At 34.4% G+C, this 21,563-nt stretch overlaps 4 protein-coding genes across 8 annotated transcripts in view; 1 reads left to right on the top strand and 3 right to left on the bottom strand.

The window, feature by feature from the left end:
* InR-2 (insulin-like receptor-like) overlaps nucleotides 1-3,646 on the bottom strand; it is a 47,470-nt gene extending 43,824 nt beyond the window's left edge. The window contains exon 1 of the mRNA XM_011052835.2: nucleotides 2,197-3,646. The gene's annotated coding sequence lies outside the window, so the exon portion shown is untranslated. The remainder of the gene's footprint in view (nucleotides 1-2,196) is intronic.
* Nucleotides 1-21,563, top strand: part of retn (retained) — a 182,688-nt gene that overhangs the window by 45,624 nt on the left and 115,501 nt on the right. The gene's annotated exons all lie outside the window — the stretch shown is intronic.
* On the bottom strand, nucleotides 6,805-10,463 carry LOC105144137 (major facilitator superfamily domain-containing protein 12). Of its 4 annotated transcripts, none has more exons than XM_087413249.1 (7): nucleotides 10,194-10,463; nucleotides 9,153-9,427; nucleotides 8,790-9,072; nucleotides 8,566-8,680; nucleotides 8,141-8,509; nucleotides 7,813-8,066; nucleotides 6,805-7,176 (listed from the first exon to the last, which is right to left on the bottom strand). In XM_087413249.1, exons 2-7 carry the CDS (start codon nucleotides 9,334-9,336, stop codon nucleotides 7,056-7,058), a joined length of 1,326 nt encoding a protein of 441 aa, XP_087269375.1. In that variant the 5' UTR covers nucleotides 9,337-9,427; nucleotides 10,194-10,463; the 3' UTR covers nucleotides 6,805-7,055. The 4 variants fall into 4 exon arrangements, with proteins under 4 accessions (XP_087269375.1, XP_011051142.1, XP_011051140.1 ...); XM_011052840.2 differs by having other exon boundaries at nucleotides 10,282-10,463; XM_011052838.2 differs by having other exon boundaries at nucleotides 10,214-10,461.
* Nucleotides 11,093-13,304, bottom strand: LOC105144139 (maspardin). 2 transcript variants are annotated; one of them, XM_087413288.1, is made up of 7 exons: nucleotides 13,144-13,304; nucleotides 12,815-12,949; nucleotides 12,592-12,697; nucleotides 12,386-12,506; nucleotides 12,204-12,312; nucleotides 11,846-12,094; nucleotides 11,093-11,775 (listed from the first exon to the last, which is right to left on the bottom strand). In XM_087413288.1, the coding sequence occupies exons 1-7, from the start codon at nucleotides 13,249-13,251 to the stop codon at nucleotides 11,695-11,697; spliced, it is 909 nt and encodes a 302-aa protein (XP_087269414.1). In that variant the 5' UTR covers nucleotides 13,252-13,304; the 3' UTR covers nucleotides 11,093-11,694. The 2 variants fall into 2 exon arrangements, with proteins under 2 accessions (XP_087269414.1, XP_011051143.1); XM_011052841.2 differs by having other exon boundaries at nucleotides 11,093-11,754; nucleotides 13,144-13,285.

Genomic DNA, 21,563 nt, shown 5'->3' with positions numbered 1-21,563 from the left:
TAGCTTTACAAGACATTGTCCTAAGACATTCCTATTCTTTCATATGATCGTTCATTTGAATCCAGTGAGAAATTAAGCAAGAACCAATCATATTAAACAATCACACTTGACCCATCTCCATCTTAATAATTTGTTAAATAATTCTTGATTCTTCCTCAGTTCCTCACTTTGAATGTATAAATCAAGAAAAATTTAAATAACATAAAAAATCTTAGCAGTTGCAAAGCTGCTTTTTTTCTGCTGAACGCAGCCAGCCTCCCTTTTTCTCTCTAGTTTGCTTCTTTCTTGACTCTTTAAGAAATAATTTGCGCGTATAACGAACGCTTCTTTTTATAGATGCGATTTTTTTCTTACAAATATAGTACGTGAGTTGTGTATAGCTCATTCGATATCTAGTAAAGAACATTGGATATGTCGTTGCTATCAATCAGACATTTCTTATCAGAAATCAATCACGATGAACATTCGATCGATACCCTTCTGCCGTAGCACTGTTCGCCAACTCGCAAATAATCGCAGGAAGGAACGGCGTCCATTTTCGGCGCCGCGATTACGCGAGAAAAGGGAGATTCCGGCTAACAAGATAGACGTATTCCGTGGACTTCGAAAAATAGAACTTCGCAAGGATTAAATCGCCGCCAGCGTGATTTTCAACGAGAGAGAACGTAGAACGATATCCATTCAAGTACCAAAACAAAACGCCGTCGGCGATCCGGCGTAAGAGATCTCTGGATGTCAATTTTCCAGAAAATTGGATCCGAGAGAAAGGAAAGACGCGGAAAGACATTTGTTGTTTATTCTACAGGGTGGGCTCAAAAAGCGGAGCTCGAGAAGCGGAGCTCGGCATCGATGATAAATCGAGCGAATCGCGGCGAATCGCAATAACATGGAGCGCAAACCTTCCGGACAAACAATACATATTTATGATAATCATGCGTGCACGCGCGAGTGCGGAGTGCGTGTCCGCGAAGTAGAAGTTGGTAGAAGCACAAGCCTGTGGCCACAAAGGTGCTCGCGAAAGAGGGTTTTTGACGGGAACTGAAATCGGGCCGAGGCGAGCCGAGACAAGCCGAGCCGAATTCGCGGTTCTCTACAGCTACACGGTCCTCTCCCCGAGCTCGAGACGACGTCGTCGCGACGTTCGCTCTCTTGCGACGCGACGGCGCGGCGTGGCGCGGCGTGGCGCGGCGTGGCGCGGCGCGGCGGCGAACGAGGTTAGCCGAACAGCCGCGAGGTCAGTGACTAAAGAGAGAAATATCGCGGGACGCGATATAACCGTCGCCACGCTGCTTTCTGCCTATCGAATTCGTGCCAGGACCGAAGGAAACGACATCGTGCCTTCGTTTACCTCGTCAAGATTCGCAGAAACGACGATCGAGGAGGCGGTCACCGCCTCACCGCCTCACCGCCTCTGCGTCCTTTTCCCTCGCCCCGTTCCACGAGAGGAAAAAAAAAAAAAATATCGTCATCGTCTCCTACGTGGAACCCGGTCGGCCGTCTCGTTTCCTCTCGGCGCTCCGGTCCTCTATTCGTCCCTCTCGTAAGCAAACGAGCAATTTTCACGGCGGGCTCGCGGAGGCCATTGATACTCGTATGTCGCCGCGCCGTCGCGGCCACGCCGTGCCGAGCACGATGAAAAGCATGCGTGCTTCGTGGAAAAGGACTCTTTCGCATCGTCGAGCTTACGATTACCTACGACGTGAGGAACAACGCCCAAGGGCGACGCGTTGCTCCGAAAAAAAATTTCGCGTGTTATTCGCGCGCACTTCTCCCCCTTCTCCTCTCCGCCCTCCTCTCTCCGCCCCCCCCCCCTTCCCCTCCCCTCCCCTCCCATGACTCTTTCCTTACCCCCCGCTGCCACCGATCGAGTTCCTTCTCTATTGAGGACGGAGCGAGGAAAGGAATGCGATTCGGAACAGGTAGATAAATAGGTAGATAAACGGAGGGACAGGAAAAAACGTTTCGATGAAAGCCGAAAACCGGAGAAAAACAAGTCCATCGGACGTTTCATGAGACGGGTATTAATTCGAAGAGACTGCACGCTTGCAACGGTATTCCATGTATTTGATAGTAGTCGAATTACACCGCGAATACGTCACGGAAAAGCGAGACTCGAGCTGCATGGTGGTTCGCGCGCGTGCGGCGAAAAAGCGAAAACGACGCGAAGGAGAGAATCGAAAGGAGGAGAGGACTCACCGAGGCACGGCGTCCAGTCGGAAGCCCCAAAACGCGTAGCGAGGTGTCATAACTCGGCGACGACGGCGACTCGCCGATGGCTCCTTCCGTCGAAGCACGATCGAAGATCACCAGATCGCCTCCTCCGTTAGAGATCCCAGGAGTCCAGGACCGGTGGCGAACACAGTGGCGGTAACTTTTCTTCGCGTACACCAACACCATTCACACCCGCGAACGTATAACTCGCGAAAGCGAGAGAGAGAGAGAGAGAGAGAGAGAGAGAGAGAGAGAGAGAGAGAGAGAGAGACGAATCGGCTCTCGCGGCTGTCCGAGTTTTGTTTATCCCTCGGCCGCGTTGAGCGTTGAGCGTTGAGCGTTCCTCAGCGTTCCCCAGCGTTTCCCAGCGTTCCCGTAGACAGAACGGCGAGATCTTTGAAAGAGGTCGAGGGACGACGCGACGCGTCGCGTCGTTAAATAAATATCGCGCGGCGGCTGCTCGGTCAGGGCGCAAGATTCCCCGCGCGACTCGCACACAACTTGTTTACTAGAACGCGCACCGCGCCATGCCCCGCTAAACGTGCGTCCGTCACCGCCCGCCTCTCGTCCACCGAACAAAATAAGCGGCTGCGCAATGGCTCGGCTCGTCGCTGCTCGCCCGCCGCCCGTCTACGCTCTCCCTTCTTCTTCCCGACTCCCGACTCCCGAGTGCGCTTTCTACGCGCGATAAAGGGAATATCTGCCTTGACGTACTACGACGCAACCGCGACGAGCCAGCGCTCGTAACATGCGAACAGACGGGTCATCGTACTCTCGCGCGCCACCACTGCTGCTCCGAGCAGTTCGAGTTCCGAGCTCCGAACGACGCTATCCGGCTGTCCACCGATCCACCTTCCGTCGGGACGGTTATAACGGCCGTTTACCACAAACCGTCAACGTCATGACATCTGAATTAAAACTTCGGAGTAACACCTGCGCGGATGATAAACCGGCACGGATGATAAATCCTGCGCGAATGATAAACACCCTTGTGACAGTGAAACGTGTGTCTACTGCCTATTATGAAAAATCTTGGATTATTATTTCATATTAACTTAATATAAGCGGTGTTTATGTTATTTCGTTAAAGTAAACGAAATATTAATTTTTCGTTTATATAGAAATTTTGTTATGGTTTCTATTGATCAATCATCGATTAAGTTGTTTGAAATTTGGTCCAAGTCGCTTTGAATATAGATAATACTGTCTTACGTTATTTATAAGCAATGTTGGGTTATCTAGATATACATTTTATATACCTAATATGTATCTGAGATAGATTCAAATTCGAGTATTGTGTCTGTATCTAGATAAAAAAAAATACAGCATCTGAACTGATTTTCAGATGCATTTTTCAAATACGTTTCTTCAGCATTAGAATTTCTTCATAATTTGATTTTATGCGTGATTGGTCCAGGTTCCACCGAGGGTTTAAACCGGATCAGAATGTAAGAATTAACCAACTACAGTCGAGCATTCCCCTGTCGTTCGACTGTAACAGGGAAATACTCGACCGCAGTTGGTTGGTTCTTACATTCTGATCCGGTTTAAACCCTCAATGGAAACTAGGCCATTGTCGATTGATTCCATTCCGCAGAAAAAAAAGCAGCTTTGCCGTTGAAAAATTCTGCAACATGATTAGTCTTTCTTTTCTTAGTTCTTCACAGGATCTAAATACAAAAATCAGTCATATTAAAGAATTTTACAATTACACAGCTGCTTTTTCTGCTGAATGCAGCCAGTGATTTTAGATTTCTAACGCATGTATAGTTAAGCTGAAAACACAATGCTCGAAGCATTTTTAATTTGAAAACTATGATGAATACTATCGTCTTATAATTCTTATCCTAAATTGTTTTATGATAATTATAAATTTTTTCAATTATCTATATAAATGTAAAGAGTGCGAGCGTGACGTAGCAACAGCGCACGAGACTGCAAAAATCCCTAAGCGAAAGGAACCGAAAAATTTTTCGAACGCTTCTAGCTCTTCTTAGCAGACAATAGCAAACCACCGAGAGTATCTTTGCCAAGAGAACTTCTCTAACAAAAATCGTCGTTCGGAATCGAACGTTAATCAGTAGGTCCCATATGACACAATCAGCGTGCGCACCACAGGCACATGAAAGTCACCATGCTCGGCAAGACTGAAGAGAGAGAGAGAGAGAGAGAGAGAGAGAGAGAGAGAGAGAGAGAAATAAATGTAACAAAAATAAATAAATGAATGATTCATGATATTTAATAACTAATACGTTTTTTACACGTTATTACAAAATTACGTTATTATAAAATTAATTTAAGAGTATTTGAAATATATCTGAAGATACATTCAAAGTATTTGATATCTGTACCTGTATACATCTTAATATTGTGTATCTATATCTGTATTTAGAATAGATAAATTTTCGTACATGTAATTGTATCTATATATAGATAAATTTTAAGAGTATCTTATCTATCACTTATAAGATACTATAAATTTGAAAAATAGATTGTTATCATTCATTTTTCTATAAAAGAGATTAGAATAGAAATATCTCCCGCACAAGACTATTCCCAGACAGATAAAAACGTATCTTTATGACTTTTAGAAAAAATCTTGTCATATCGTTTAGATATAATTAATAGCTTTTACATAGATATCTTTTAGAAATAACTCTTAATATAAATAAAATATATTTTTTGAATATTTTCGAAACCTTGATATGTAATCTTTTCTGGAATGTACGTATTCAATAATCCATTAGATCCATCAATAGATCCATTCAATAATCTTCAATCTTCCACAGATAGCTACTGGATCATGAGGAACTCAATAATAAACTTCAGGTCTTTCTTTCCTTATTATCTTTTTTCCTTTTGAAAAGATAAAATCAGACTGTGGACGTCATGGATGTTATATACTGTCCAGACCATTTATGTGTTGGTAGACAATGCATAATTGTTTTTCCACACTTCAATGCTTTCTTTAGCAGGTAACCCAAGTCTACTGTGTACGCAGTTGCCAAAGCAAATTGTGAAGTTTAATATAAAAAAAGAAATTAAAAAAATGGAAATACCTACGTTTTGTAATCGATGAGTGAATTCGCTATAATTAACTTTTCGGAGTTAACATCAAAATTTATAACATAATTATTAATGCTAAGTAATATTCATTTAATTCATGTTAATTAAACGGCACTAATTGATTTTGAAGGAATCAAAGTGACATAACTTCTTTAAAAAAAAGAATTAATATTTATTATTTTTTTAATAGAAATAATCTAAATTTATCGAAATAATATAAAGAAAATTTAATTATTTCATTTTTTTTACAGTTTGATAAAGAGATTTATAATTAAATCACGGTTTAGTTAATTTGTCTATTGGATCTGTAAAATTACCATGACATTCTATTAATATAAAAAATAACGACAATTCCAATAGTACTTTTCATAGTTTTACAATTTTTTATAAAAATAAAAAAGATTCCGCATTTTTTATAATAAAAAAATCAAAATTAAAAATGGCGTGCTAATTTTGATGTAAAACAAATTAAAATACAAAACTCTTTTTCATTTTTATAAGGAACTGTAAAAAGTGCTACTGTTATTACTTTCTTCGTAAGAATGACGTGCTAACTTCCTTATCAATTTCGAAAAGTTAATGTAATTGGTATGATAAATTTACAATTTAATGTACAAAATGATGCAGAAATAATACGAAATGCAATATAAAACATTTTTTTATCGACTACTAGTAATGTTGAGAAAATACATTATATGGTTTATCAGGATTGGAAAGTAATGCGTTACTTGTAATGACGTTATACTTTTTCGTTACTTTTTTTGATAACACTTTGATATCAATTTTTTTCTATTAGTAACAAACAAGTTTTTTTATTAGTAACAAAAAGCTAATGACGTTATATTTTCTTTAATAGCGAGTAACGAAATTGACCTCGTTATATTTGTGTCGTTACTTTTTTATAGACCACGATCGTCACGAATAATAAAGATTATAAGTTAATAAAGCAAAAAAATTTTTGCTTATTTTTGTTTCATTCACTATCCTCACTTTAACATAAGAACACTAAAATATTTATATAATAAAATACCATAGAATAAAATACCATAAAATTATACATAAGTATGTAAAATATTAAAGTATTAAACATAAGTATATAAAATATTAATGAAAAATAAAAAATACTCAAAGATATAAATATTTTTCTAAATATATTTATTTTATATTTATCTTATATTAGGTGTTGGAATTAATTCGTAGCGTTTTACAAGTGATGGGAAGTACTTTCATTAATGTATTTTTTAATGCTCATGTGAAATAAATAACATTCTTTCATTAAAAACGCTACGAATTAATTCCAACACCTAATATTTATTGTATATACTATCGTAGCAGTTCTGTTTTAGAAGTCTGTTTTAAAAAAAGCATAATTATGCAAAAGAAAGGCTTATTCATCGATTTTGATGAAATTAGAGTATCATATTATATATTTAACACATTTTTGCACAAAATAAATGAATCTGATAGATTTCTTTGTCTCATTAATCATCAACTTTAATCATTAATATCTCAGTTTGCCGGATACACTTATTTTTCTGCCAGATTCGTTCATGCAAAAATACGTCGTATAACCCTAATTTTATTAAAATCGGTGAGTAGGTCCATCTCTTGCATAATTATAAAAAAAGTAACGAAAAAGGTAACGATTTTTAGACTCAGTAGTAATGAGCAACAGTAACGAGTTACTTTTTATCACAAATACCAATAAAGCTTTATTTTTAAAAAATAACTTTTTCAACCATGGCCCTTACACATATAATACAAAAAATATTAATATCTTAAGTAAGAGAACGCGATACAGATAGCAAAGTTATAAGTCCCAGTATCATTGAGGAAGCACAAACGATGGACAATATATCTCGATCATAAGTAGGACAAAGTATTTTGTCGTTGCATCTCCTGAAAAAAAAATGAAAACGAGTTTTAGAAACAATGAATTAGGCAAATTTGCGTTATTAATCTAAAATCGTAAAGTAAAAATTATAAAAGTAATAAAGTTTCAATAAATTAAAATAAATAAAAAGACAAAGGCTACGAGCCTAAAACAATCATCATAAATTAACAAATTTGTATTAAATAATTAAAAAAGAAAATAAAACATGTCATGAATTTGAAAACAACAATACAAACATTTCGATCCTTGTTGTCGATCATTTTCAATGTGCAAAAATAACAATGGAAATGTTACATAGATAAAATATATAAAAATTAATTAAAAATTCGCTCTCGGACGCAATATCAACTATAAATCTCGCTCCAAAATAAAAAATTGTATAATTTTCATTTTCATTTTCATTTCAAATTAAATTTCATGTTTTTAAATTCATGACATGTTTTATTTTATTATATTTTTTAACTATTTAATACAAATTTGTTAATTTATGATGATTGTTTTAAGCTCGTAGCCCTTTGTCTTTTTATTTATTGTAAAGTAAAAATTTTTCTTAAAGTAAGTTATATTTGTTTATAACAATTTTTGATGTATTACGGAGGGGCTGCAATCTGTGATTAAATAAAATTTCGATGGTTACTCACAATTTCTCGATGAATATTACTACGAGACCAGTGATGATTTTATCAAGGAAAGTGACGATTGAATATACGAACGCGCTACGTTCCGTTCGACAGCCGATTAATTCAGCGGTGACGCTCAATGCGGTGACCATCGTGATAGAGCTTCCCACGCCAATTAATATGGCGATGATATATATGACTGTTGAGTTACTTCCGACAAATTCTATGACAACGGCGGCGATTATACCAATTATAGCGCCGAAAAAATAGCAAGCCTACGATTCAACGAAACAAAAATACACTTAGCATCTCTTTGTTTTTTCTTCTTTTTCTTATTATAAAAATTTACCTTGGTACTGCAAATTCTGTTGAGATATTTGAGTAACAAAGCGGCCGTGAATGAGAATACGTATGATACTAACGGCACATTGGCCAATGCTTGCTTACCACCAACTTTTGTCTCTTCTATATACAACGGCAAATATATCGTAGTGAGAGTAATAAATAATCTGCTCGCCACGTATAACATCGCGACTCTTAATAAAACTATGATGTCGATCCATGATATTCGACGATTCAATGAAACGTCCGACGGCTTAACTGACTTTTCGATGTCCGGTTGTAGATATACTGTTTGTTCCAAGAGATTCGCTTTCAGGAAAATGTGAAAAAAGACAGTCGCAGTCAAACCGAAAGCTGTGAGGACCAGAATGATATTCTGCAAATTAGAATCACATGAATATCTTTTTTATCATCTTTTTTCTTCATACGTACTCTGAATTTATAATCATCATGTTGATCCAATTGAACCATCAATTCGCCACTAGTTGGTAGAACTATCCATGTTACTACAAAAGCTACCACAGCCGCACCAACTTGAGCAGAATATCTAGGAGTAAATTTGTCTTGAAATAATATTTATAGAACTCGCTATTCAATTACTATCTAGAACAATTACTATCCCACGTTTTCAAGAGATTATTACACAAATCACATACCTTATTGCCGTTAAATCTGCTCGAGCTAGAACGGAATTAGTTAACGAGGGGATCATCGATAAATGAGAGATTTGTACGGCTGCCCAACCCGTTTGAAATATCGTAATACTTGTTACATATAAAAGCATCACAACCGTAGTAGATGAATTGACAAAATTGCCGAATATTATGGGTAAAGACAGAGTGACCATCACGGATCCAATAATGTGCCAAATTTTTTTCTTGCAATAGTGATCAATTAGAAAACCAAATATGGGTGTCATAATGGCATCGATTACTTGTCCTTGAATGAAGATCGTTCGAACATTAATCAATAGTATGACTAATGTAACATTGTTCGCGCATGAATAGATTGACACATACCTAAGAGTAAAAGCGCACCAGCGACGATAGGCTCTAATAATGCAACTCGTTGCAGATAGATTAAGATATAGGAGAACCACATAGCAGCTGCTAAGTCATTGAAAACATGTCCAAGAGCATAAGCGATTTTCGTCGACGCTGCTATTCTTCCGCTATTCACGAGAGGTCTGTGTTCATTATCCATTTTAAAAAGATGAGTTATCTTTTCGAAATAAGATGGAAACTTTCACAGTTCTGGTGAATCCATTGTGAGAATATTTCTAAAAATCTTATGTCTGAAAAAAATGTAACTATATATAAGCTACGAATAACATGTAATTATTTACTGAGGTTTCGCAGGAAAGGAAAAAAGGACTTTCATTACGTACATATCGAAGAACAATAAAGTCAAAAGTTAAATAAATTTTACGGTTTATAGGTAATATATAATAATAAAGAAAAAAATATTTGTAACGACGTTATTTCTAACAACAAGGCAAACCTGCGGTCAGCATTCCTTTCACTTGATTGAATTTTGCTTTAAGCTATTTTCTTTGATGATAGCTTTTCTTGTTAGGATAGTTACATGATGATCGCGAACAAGTTTGTAAATATAATATATATACGACATTGAGTAATATCATGCGAGAGATTAGGTCGTATTGGGTACAGATTATTGATAACATAAGATCTTATGATAATCCGATTATTTGGATTTGATAGTTCAAAGTACACTTTATTAAAACTAATATAACTAAAAAAAAATTTAATACTTAATATTATACTTAATATTTTCAATAAACCATGTTAGATCTTTACGTAAAACACACGTACATTTATAAATTTATGTTTTACACTATAAAAATTGAACGGCAATTGAATCTTTTGTGAATTCAGTATAATTTTATATTCTTTTTTAAACTTTAAAAATTCTATACTTTAATAATATCTAATACATAAAAATGCACAAATAATTGCACATAGAACGTTTCGTTAATGTATGCTCTAATTCGTGAAGGAAAATTTCGCGAATATTAAAGAAATAATTGGATTAAAATTTACGTGATGTAATTTCTAATTACATTACTAAACTATCCGAATGTCGACTCTCTTTCAAGGCTTTCATAAAAATGATTAAATTTATCGTTACTGCCACATATCACGATGGATAGCGCGATATCGGACCGCCAGTTGTCTGTTCGCGTCACGTGCAGGTGAGAGACTGAGCTCTGAAATACACGTCTAAATTCTTTGTAAAGATTATGTCAAACTATCAGACGAATTAATATGGCATAATATTCAATAGTCAGTGATAACCGTAATCTTATCAGTACATCGATATCTATCAGCGTCAAACAAGTCAAAACTCGTTAATTTTTTTTAATGAATACTTTTTGTATAAGATTAACGTTTATGTTATGATTATATTGATTGATGTATAAATCAATATAAATTCTGCCATTTTAATGTTTATTTCTAATATTTTAATAAAATTAGAAAATTACGTCCTATATAAATATCGTATATTTCCAGAAAAACATATAATAAAAAATATAAATTAAATATTTCATGTAACAAAAAGTTGTAAACTATGAAAAATTAAAATTTTATTAAAAAATAATAAGTGAAAGAGAAAAATTTTAAGGTAACTGACATAGATAATGATGTCATATATGTATACTGGGCAAAACAGGCCCTGTAATCTGAGATTGTAAAAGAGAAACGCGAGAGAGGTACACTCGAAGGAATCGATACCAAGCAAGTTCTTATACGGTCTCCCGGTCAGGCGACCTAGCAAACTATGGTAACTTCTAACTACACACCATAATAAATAGAAATAATTACTCAAAACTCATTTCTCTAACAAAAATAATAGATTATATATTTAATTTTATGAAAATATTAAATACGTTCTAGTACATTCTAGTGCAAGTGGAAAATAATACAATATATAAAATATATTTGTTGAAAATATTTTGTTATTAAATTTATACAGATATATTAATAATAAGATAATAGAATTATACAGATATATTAATAATATATTAATAATAATAATTAAAAATATATATTTTGTACAAAATATACTAAAAGAATTAGGAAAGCATATTTTTTTATTTTTTTAATAGCTATTATATATTATATTTATTTAATAGCTATTATATGTTATAAATTATTAATAAAAATTTTATTTTGTGATAATGAATAAGTCATAAAAGATTTTTTTACAATTAAAATGAGATCAAGCTATTACAAAATATAAATGCTTTTTATATTTAAAAATGAAATATTAGATAAGGACTTAAGCAATAACATACAATGTTATACAATTCCTAATAATATGTTCTACATAATTATGTTCTAGAATACTTATACATTATATAACAATTATTCCTTCGTTAAAAGAATATATTGAGAAATAATATCTGACTTAATACAAAAGGCATAGAGGTTGTCTACAGTCTTAATATTCGCATATGAGCAAAAGAGAATTTCTATTTAATTAATATTTATATACAATTTTTGGATTTTATTACATTTTTCCTAACGCAAATGCATCGCGCTAAATCGTAATCTTTTCTAAAGCCGTATATTCCGTACCTTCAAATTGTCTTAAGTGAATCTGTAAATAAATGCATGAAATCTATATTTCATGTCAACGATAATTGATTTAATTATTTTAATTATTAACTGTATGTTATAAATATATTTACCTGTAAATGTAAATTAACTTCAGCGGATCGGCTTAGATATGGAAAATTTCCACCACTTTTCAAATGTGCTAGTTTTGCATTTGGATAGCATTTATACACTTCTTCTCTAACTGCATTTGATAACGCATATTCGTCAAAAACGTCTATTACTGTTACAGGTAAATGACATATTTTTTGAGGTTGTACATAACAATTTATGCAATTCATTGTTAAACGAGACGCTAATTCGGATTGCGTTAAGCTCTCTAGCTGTAAATCACAATTAAAACATATGCATAACATATATAACATATTTAGAATAAATATTTTTTTCTTTGTATCTTTTATCTTTCATTAGTTTGAAGAAAATTAAGATTACCCGTTCCACCATAAAATCAATTGCTTCTACAATCTCTCCATCGACTTTCTCCGTTGCAAAATTTCCCATTACCATTTTCTTCAATACCAATGAAGGTAAAATCCAAAAACTACGAAAAGAAAAAAATTTATCTTACGCTTTATCTACGCTTACATTAAAGCTATTTAAAATAGTTCACTTACACTGCTGCAGAATCATTGTAACTAAATACAGATGTGTCTGTGAAGGTATTACACAAAACCAGAGATACTACTCTAGGACAGTGTGCATTTATTTCTGTAAATTTTTGTGCCAAAAAACCACCTGTGAATATAAAATTTCATCTATTAGATTATTATGTTAGTGAAAGTGAATATTGAAAGTGAATATTTTGTTTGTACGTTCTGACCTAGAGAAGCACCAAAAAGATGGACTTTATCAAGCTCTAAATAATCTAACAACTTTCTGAATCCGTCACACCATTCCTTTATACTCCAATATACCGGTGCCTCAACCTGTAAAAATCAAATTATTATTTACTTTCTCTCATTTATACATTAGCAAGATATAATTATCTCTTATACTATTTTACATATATTGAAATGCTTCAGAAAGCTTATCGTTTAACTTACTGAGATAACTCTGTAACCTTTGGCAGCAAGACCTAATATTTGTCTAAAAAAAATATCAGCAGTACCACAGACAGGCGGAAGACATATAAGTGGACACTTAATAGTTTTTGGATTAGAATCGTATACCTTCCATCCCTAAAACAATCGTAAAAACATTTCGAAATATTACCGTTTTTTTTTGTTTACTTCTATGCTTATACTCATCAGAATTATGAGGCCACTTTGCAACTTGACGAAAATCGATAAAAAGAGAAAAGTAAATTAGCTAGAGATCGAACGTGAAAACTAATATAGAATTAATTTATTTCTATAATAATACGGAATAATACCTTCGCGCCGTCGGCGTCAACAACGATTTTTCTCAACGGTACGGAGCTGCGAAAACTCAGATATTCCTGCGAGCGTGACAGCTCGCTCGAGTACGAAGACGAAGACATATTTTGTTTTCGTTCACGACACGACGCCAGTCGGTACGTTGCACCGTGTTATCATCGACAGTCATGTCTTTCTTGATATCAGAAGAGACAGTACATTAATTATAATAATAATGTAATTTGCATAATGCGTCGCCAAAATATTATATATTCATGGCTATCGATAATGTGAGCATAACGATTTTTAACTGCAACAACATTAATCAACAATCAGCATAACAAATTCAAAAACGTGATCTTTTTCAACAACGCAAATATTTTAATCATTGTATACTTATAGATCTCTTTTGGAATAAAGCTGTTTCTTTCGAGAATAGCGGAATTTCCTTTGATCCGAACATTTCTTAAATTTTACCTGCTATCCATAATTCAACCTTTTTGAAAAACTTTCCCTTAAAGATATATTTTTCCTTGTAGAGGATAGAAAGTTTAAACTCATTCATCTTTCTCACTACTTTAACTACAGAGCATTGTGAACTGCTTGTTGTGAAGCAGATTATAAATCGATATTTCGATAAAAATTAGGAGGATATAATTCGTTCCGAATGTTTTTAATATATCATTGTTGTTATTATTTGTCTAGATTTTCTTTAGAAGAATGTTCGATTTTCTTTTATGACAGATTAAAAACACATTTGACTATTAGAAAAATGTATTTTGAATCTGTCATAAAAGAAAATCGAACATTTTTAATGCAATTATTATATTTGTAATGCAATTATTCTACGAGGTTTCAATCCTATTTTTCCTTTTCTCTTTTCAAATTCATTCGCACAGTTGTCTTTGTTGCAACTTGTTTTGTAAAAAGAGAAAAAACTAAAATCGATTTTACCGTGACTATAAATCGTACAAATTTTTATCTCGCTTAAAAAACAATTATCAATTATTTTATACGTTCATTATAATATTTCATTTCGATCCAGTTATTTATATCCCTTTAATAATTACAAAAATGAATAATCAATAAAAAAGTAAATAATGATTATAGGATGATAAATATCACCAACAGATGGCTCAACAATCTTTGTTCACGTTGAAAGTGATGAACTTCAATACCAGCGATCAGTACAAGAAATTTACCTCGATGTGATCAACGATGGTCTTTTGACAAATTCGAAAAAAAACTTAAAAAAATTTATATTATTTTCATGATTTAAGAATTATTTTTTAAAATTATTTCTAATGCATTATTTAAATACATTGGTTCTAGGAGCCATAACTGAAACACACGTATTGTCTACAGGGTGCGTCATTCAGATAAATCGAACAATTTTTTTAAACAAAATGTTTTTGATGAAAAATTAAATATTACAAAAAATCCTTTTACACTGCACTTGGGGGATCCCTGTAGAGCACAAATATTCGATACATCCCCTATTAGCTTGAATGATGGCTTCTATTCTCGGTCTGAAGCGTTTGCACGCTATAATGTAAAGAAAATTCCTGCCGAATGCTGCCTTAATGACGTCACATTGCCAAGACTCGTTTGCGTTGTGAGGGATGCCAAAATTTGTTTGCTCTTTCAATTACGCTCCATATTTAATAGTCCAAGGATTTAAAATGGGCTGAAATTTGAGAGGCCAGAATTCCTTAGATCAGAACATATCGACGTTGTTTGAGAATAAATTTTGAATCAAATGACTCGTATGAGTCGTGCACCGTCCTGCTAAAAAACATGGCTTTCTATTCGCCACTGTTTCCACGGCTTCACTATATCCATCAGAACGTGCAAACGTCCTTCATCCTAGGGATCATCCTAAGAGATTAGCGCTAGTGCCCTTTCAACTGCGGGGGTTCCTATAAAGGTGCATTCTTTCGAGTGATCTTTCTCGTACGTTAACCTTTTTTTGAACTATTTTAAAGCCTTATATTTTGCCATTATAAATGGTTGATCTCGGATATTCAAAGAATTTTCGTTGCTGAGCGTTCAGCGCGAAGATGATCGCGATTCGATTATACTGCGTACTTGGTTTTCATCGCGGTCATTTTGAGAATTGTTTACTAGAACATCAGGCTTTGTCGAACGCCAACAACAACTTCTGGCGGAGGCACAATATAGCAGAAAATTTAAATTAAAATTTGGATTTGGTAATGCATCCTATATATTTCTTTATGATATATCTTTTAAATATTTTTTAATATCTTTTTACAATAACTCATTATCTAAGCTTTAAGTCTTAACCTATAAAAAATTGATCAATTATAATCAATTATTCTTCTCATATATTCGATTGTGATTAGTTAACTTTTATAATTTAAGACTTAAAACTTACGTAACAGCTAGCTTATTGTAAAAAGTTCATTAGACATATATGTTCCAAAAGATGTCTCTTAGACATCTTTTAGACATGCATGTTGTTTGGGAAATCTCTAATTTATCGAGAGATTTCGATTCTTCGAATTCAATAATTTATATTCTTGCAACGATCACAGATGATTTTACGAACGTGGTGGTTGCTGGAAAGGAGATCGTAACCATCATCGAATTGCACACCAGGGGTGTATTTTCGTAACTTGTAGCAACGGGATATATTCGTAGGCAATGAATATAATGCACGTTTATTTCGACAAATATATACATTTATTCTATGAACAAGAAGGTCCATCTTCATTGTTATTTCAGGAAAATCATACACTAACTATCTCCTGCTGTTCCATTATATATTTGTGATTTATCGTATTCGTACTTTTATATTATATAGTGCATTTTTTTTATTTGTTAATGAATCGTAAAAAATGTAGTAAAATGAAAAGTAAATTTGAATGTATTTATTGTGAGCTATTATTAATCCGGAAGTAGAAAGTCAGTATAGAAAACTACCGTAACTGATGCCAATTGATTGATAGAAAAATATCTTATCTTCTTGTTATGCTAAATAAACTATTCCCAGATGAATTCGACTGCCATAATCGGTCCTCTATCCACTTTTTCATTCAGGTAATAAAATTGTCGTGACATTTGACATCAAGTATTTTTTTCAAATATTTTTCTGTATCCGCTGCAATTTATTAATAAATCAATATTACAACAATAAACCAAAAGCAATATTATATAGTATGAGTTTCGACATATTTAAAAGAAGGGAAAGAATATTCGTGTGAGAAAATGCGAAGAAGATTGGCACGAGATAGTCGGATCCTCCCCCAACATTATGGGCTTGCGCTTTCCGTCTCCTTCTCTTTCTTTCTGCCTCTCTTTCCCTCTCTTTTTCTCTTTCTCCCTCTGCCTGGTTACATATCATCGTTAACCGACGACCCTACCGTTTCTGTCTTCGTCTACCTCAGCCTGGTATATACAACGACGAAACCGGGGTGATATTGCTCGCAGGAGAGAAGGCGAAACGCGGCGCGGCGGGACGCAAGGGTATGTATTAGCGAACCTGCCACTCAGGGAACGGAGGGCGGTGGTTGATTTTTTCATCCCCACGCCCTCCACGTACGCGTATATACGCGCAACGAGCGCGACTGGAATTCGTTTTAGCCTCCGCAGAGACGAGCAATAACGATTTAGTTTCCTGAAAACGAGTTCCCCTGTGTAAAATCGTTAAATGTATTCAAAATGAGATCCAGCAGCGTAAAAATGCGGAACGATTCCTTCAGCGGTTCAAGCTTTTATGCCAAGCGCGTGTAATTAATAATTCGCGTTTGAATGCCATTGTCGTCGCTACACCCAATTACGGCCAATTAATCGTCGTTTCTACTATTATCGTTCAATTCACGGCCATATGTCAGCCTAGGTATTCATGATACGGACTTGTCTCTAAGCGATTCAAAGCGACGATTACGCCAAGTACGCGCGGCATCGCTAACATTTACATTGGCAGATCCTCGTAAGTCATTAATAATCGATATACGCAGCTTCGTTTCTGTCTCGCGTTAATTCGACGTATCGAATCGAACGACACACCGCGCTCGTTAATCTTCCTTCCCGCAACCGTCACTCCCAGCGATTTATTTAAAGAAGGCATGTTGTTTTTTTTTTCATTCCGCCAGTCTTTTTCATCGTACGTAGAGCAAACGTTCGAACTGAAGTTAATTAATGCGATGAGTACCATTGGTATGCGGGCATGATACGATAATATATCGATGCGTCCCCTCATAGTTGTACGTATTTTTCGATTCTAGCTAGAAAAAAAACAATTTTTTCTCAAATCTATAATAGATACTATGTATATCTATTGATTGTTAAATTATAATCAATGTAATCACATTTTTTTAAAAAATTTTATAGTTTTTTTTTGGACTAAACGTAAAAAGAGATCTTAGAAAAAGTTTAATTTTATTAATTAAATAATTTGGAAAAAAATAAAATAACAATGCATTTAAATAAAGTTAAGAAAATATTATAAATATTTTTGGGTAACTACCCAGAATTCCAAGCAAGATGTGCCTTGCAAGATTTCATTTTAAAAAAGATTGAGTTCCTATATATTTCGATTTTCAAAGAAAAGATTGCAGGTAAAAAAAGAAGAAGAATATATAGAATTTTCTATATATATTTGATTTTGAAAGAGAACAGTTTCAGGTAAAAAAGGAAATTCTTTTGAATGGGTGAAAAATCATGCATATTAGAAAACAAATTTTTTATTTTCTCAATGTATCATTTTATTATTCATTCAGGTAGGTTGATAGTGATGACCAAGTGAATATAAAATAAAAGAAAATGCGATTTTCTAGAATTAGTTTAATCTATTTCATGAAGGTCGACATTCAAGCAAGGATGGTGTTACTGCTATATAGTACAAAGTTAACTTTACGAGAAATTTAGAGGATAGGTCTATAAATACTTGTAATAAAGCGTAAAGGACCATTAATCTTCGACAGTAATTTCGGTTTGCAGTGGCGACATTTGCCGTCTCCTTCGCTCTCTTTTCTATCCATTGCTCGTTCAACTTCCTCCCTGCTTCCTCCCTCTTTGCTGCCACCAACCTCCCCCTATATATCTTGCCCGTTCTCGCACTTTCTAGGATAATTAATGATCTCGAAAGCGATCTCCTCACGGTTGTCTCGGGGCAATCTTTCCCCGTCTCGCTCCCGTCTCGTTACCTCCACCTCTTCCTCTGGCCAATTCTTTTTTTGAGCTAGATAATCATTTTCCCTTGATATACGTCAGATATCGTAGTAGAAATAATAGAAAAACGAAAAAAGTATGAAAATACTAAGCAAAGAAGGCAGGCTATGTTTTAATTCTCTCTCATTCATTCATTCATTCTCTCTCTCTCTCTCTCTCTCTCTCTCTCTCTCTCTCTCTTCCTTCCCTTTTTTAACTTTTCATATATTGTACATAATTTATATTATTTTTTGTTATTTTTATTATTTTCATTACTTTTACTATTTGTATAATTCTTGTTTATTTGCTTATCTTCTCTTTATTTATATTCTTTTTATTGAAAAACTTATCCTAAAATAAACGCCTTTTTGTATTTAAATAGTACAAAAAGTATTCGTACAAGAACATTTTTTTATGAAAAAATCCTGATTTATAGAAAATAAATATTAATTAATAATTTTATACAATAAATACATGTTCTAACAAAAATAACCGATGTGCGACTCGCATGTATATTTTTTATTTTAGAAGCTAAATTTTTCGACTGTACGAATTCTGTTTCAGCGTCCAAACAACATAATTTATAATTTTCACTTATTTTTAAGATGATATATTTTCTATACAAACAGTTGTATTGCAAACATTACTTAAAAATGATTTTTCTTAAGATTTGTTTGAAACTTTTATTATTTGAATCTCTTTTGAACATGCCTGGTTATCCCCCTTCCCTTTCAAAATTATGCATATATATATATATATATATATATATATATATATATATATATATATAGAGAGAGAGAGAGAGAGAGAGAGAATATTATCTTCAAATAATAAAAGTTTCAAATAGATCTTAAGAGAAGTATTTTTGCAATAGAATTACCTTAATGCATCTTTTTGGTATATATAATTTTGAAAGACATAGTCTATTTTCAAAAAATTCATGTAAGGGCTAAATGAGCTAAGCACGTTGTTTGTGCAAAAAAAATATATTGTTATAAACATATTGTTATAAATTATAAAATTCTTCCAAATTCTACATTCGGAGTAGTGATCTCAGATCGAGTGAACATTCTCGTGCATTATGATGAAGAAAAATGTTTACGAGAGATTACCACTCCGAATGCGTTCTAGCTTGAAGTTTGCGACAAATTTTACGTAATCGAATGACGCGTAACAGACGAAACAATATAAAAACACATGTAATATAAGTTATGTATCCATTAAAGATGATTCTGTTGAGAACCGAAACGTTTGGAAGAATTTTATAATTTATAACAATATATGTATATACTTTTTTGCATAGACAACGGCTCATTTAGCCCTTACGAATTTTATTGAATATATTCGTTAGTTCGCTGAGCCTTTAAAGTTCTTTAATAGACTATTTTATTTTTTATGTTAATTAACCAGCAAGAAATGATTAGACTTGAATTCACATGGAATTGATGTCGAAATTATATCGATATCGATTTGACATCAATTTGATGAATCATTTCTCGCTGAATAATATTTACTTTTTAATCAAAACAACAGTTGTTAAAAAAGATATTTTCCCTATACGAATACTTTTGATCTTTCTCGCTCTTTTCTGTATCACGTTAAGTTACTCTATTTACACTGCATAACTAAAAGTAGATTATTAAAAGTAGTCCATTATTAAAAGTTCTTAAAAGATTAAGAAAAAACCTTTGTTTATAATGTATTTATACATTTTTAATAATGCATATCTAAAAAATTAGTTTAGTTGTTAACTTAATGACCAATGCCATAAATCGCCTTCTATGAAAAAAATCAGACGTAGGAAGCATCGATAGAACTTGGTAGATGAATAGATAGACCTTCAAAGATTTGCATAGCAGTTTCAGCTGTCGCAGGCATCTTCATAGAATGTGACAGCCGTCGATCTCTAATTATCTGGAAACATGCAGGCTCTGGCAATAGTTACTGTCCTCTCTGTCGTGTCTCTCTTTTCGCTCCTCTCTATCTCTCCCTTTCTCTCTCTTTTCTGATAATAAATATTTTCATGACAATCGAGCCAACTGAAGAGAGGGCTGGTACGTCCACGTTCGGCATTATCTCACCTTGGCTAATTCCTTCGGAAACGACTTGGTTCTCTCCTCCCTTTTTCATCGTATCTCGCATCTCTCGTTGAATGAATACGGAAGCGACGAAAGCTGGAATTTCCGGTTGATTCGGCACACTAACGATGGGGTAGTTTAACACCCCGTGGGGACAGCCGCGCAGACTCGCGCGCGATCCCCCATTGTCAGACGTTTGCGCAATCTGCCTCGTCGACAATTTGCACAATAATGGACATGCATCGGCGAGGAACAAATTAACACCGTGGCCGTTAGAAATCGCGGTTTACCAGCTCTTCAATACGGTGTTATTTATAAATACTATACGCAACGGTTTCCGCGGCAGTGAATCACTCCTGTACCTCGTACCGTTCGAATGCACGATCTTGCGGATTAACGCGTAGAAAAAGTCGGCAAGCGATACGCATAATTGAAAATTACCGCCCTAGATTCTCGCGAGCATTCCGCGAACCATTGAGAAAACCACTTCAGGCTGGATATCGGTTCTTGCATCAATATTTAATCGCGGCTAACAAGATGGCAATGGTATGTGCACCACCCAGATGGGCTATAAAAGCATGAGGGGCCGTAATAGTCAATGTACATTCCCGGTACATCCTTACGCGGTCGTGTATGTCATCGACACGAGGAGAGACAAAGAAAGAGAGAAACGAAGAACCGCGTGACAGAGTTTCTCCGGCGAAAAGAAGGTGACGAGAGATCTCGTCGACGAAGATAGAGCAAATAATCCAGCCTCGTACCACTCGCTCGTGGTTAGCCTGAGAATTGTCAATCGAAGGTGCCAAGAAATAAGAGAACGTTTCGAGGCGCGGCTTCTCAAACATCCTTCCTTTGAATGTGACCGCGGATTCTTCTCCGCCTCGTGTAATTATGAGTATGCCCGATTATACGTGTTTGGACGTAATACATCGAACGTATGACATTAGATAGACGATAAATCCTTACAGTTATTCGCGCGCTGATGTACTTCGCAAACTATTCGCGTCTCTATGTACATCGTCGTGACACCTTTATCGCATTAACTTTTACAAATTTATTCCTAGGGATGTAACGTTTGTCGAAAGACGATTTAATATACGTTGTAAAGAAATATAGGATATATTGTATATAGATATGAAATAGAAAATAAGCTTGAGAAATTCAACGTGATAAATCTTAATTCATTG

This window comes from Acromyrmex echinatior, chromosome 1 (assembly GCF_024713525.1).
Source record: "Acromyrmex echinatior isolate Ae372 chromosome 1, ASM2471352v2, whole genome shotgun sequence".
Taxonomy (NCBI): domain Eukaryota; kingdom Metazoa; phylum Arthropoda; class Insecta; order Hymenoptera; family Formicidae; genus Acromyrmex; species Acromyrmex echinatior.
This window is presented reverse-complemented; position numbering and strand designations above follow the sequence as displayed.

Coding starts and splice junctions, on each gene's coding strand:
- LOC105144137 (XM_087413249.1), bottom strand. CDS start 9,336: ATGGATAATGAACACAGACCTCTCGTGAATAGCGGAAGAATAGCAGCG. Junction 9,073..9,152: donor TGGTGCGCTTTTACTCTTAG/GTATGTGTCAAT, acceptor TCTTCATTCAAG/GACAAGTAATCGATGCCATT. Junction 8,067..8,140: donor ACAGAATTTGCAGTACCAAG/GTAAATTTTTAT, acceptor GTTGAATCGTAG/GCTTGCTATTTTTTCGGCGC.
- LOC105144139 (XM_087413288.1), bottom strand. CDS start 13,251: ATGTCTTCGTCTTCGTACTCGAGCGAGCTGTCACGCTCGCAGGAATAT. Junction 12,950..13,143: donor TTGACGCCGACGGCGCGAAG/GTATTATTCCGT, acceptor CGATTGTTTTAG/GGATGGAAGGTATACGATTC. Junction 11,776..11,845: donor AAGTTAATTTACATTTACAG/GTAAATATATTT, acceptor CATGAAATATAG/ATTTCATGCATTTATTTACA.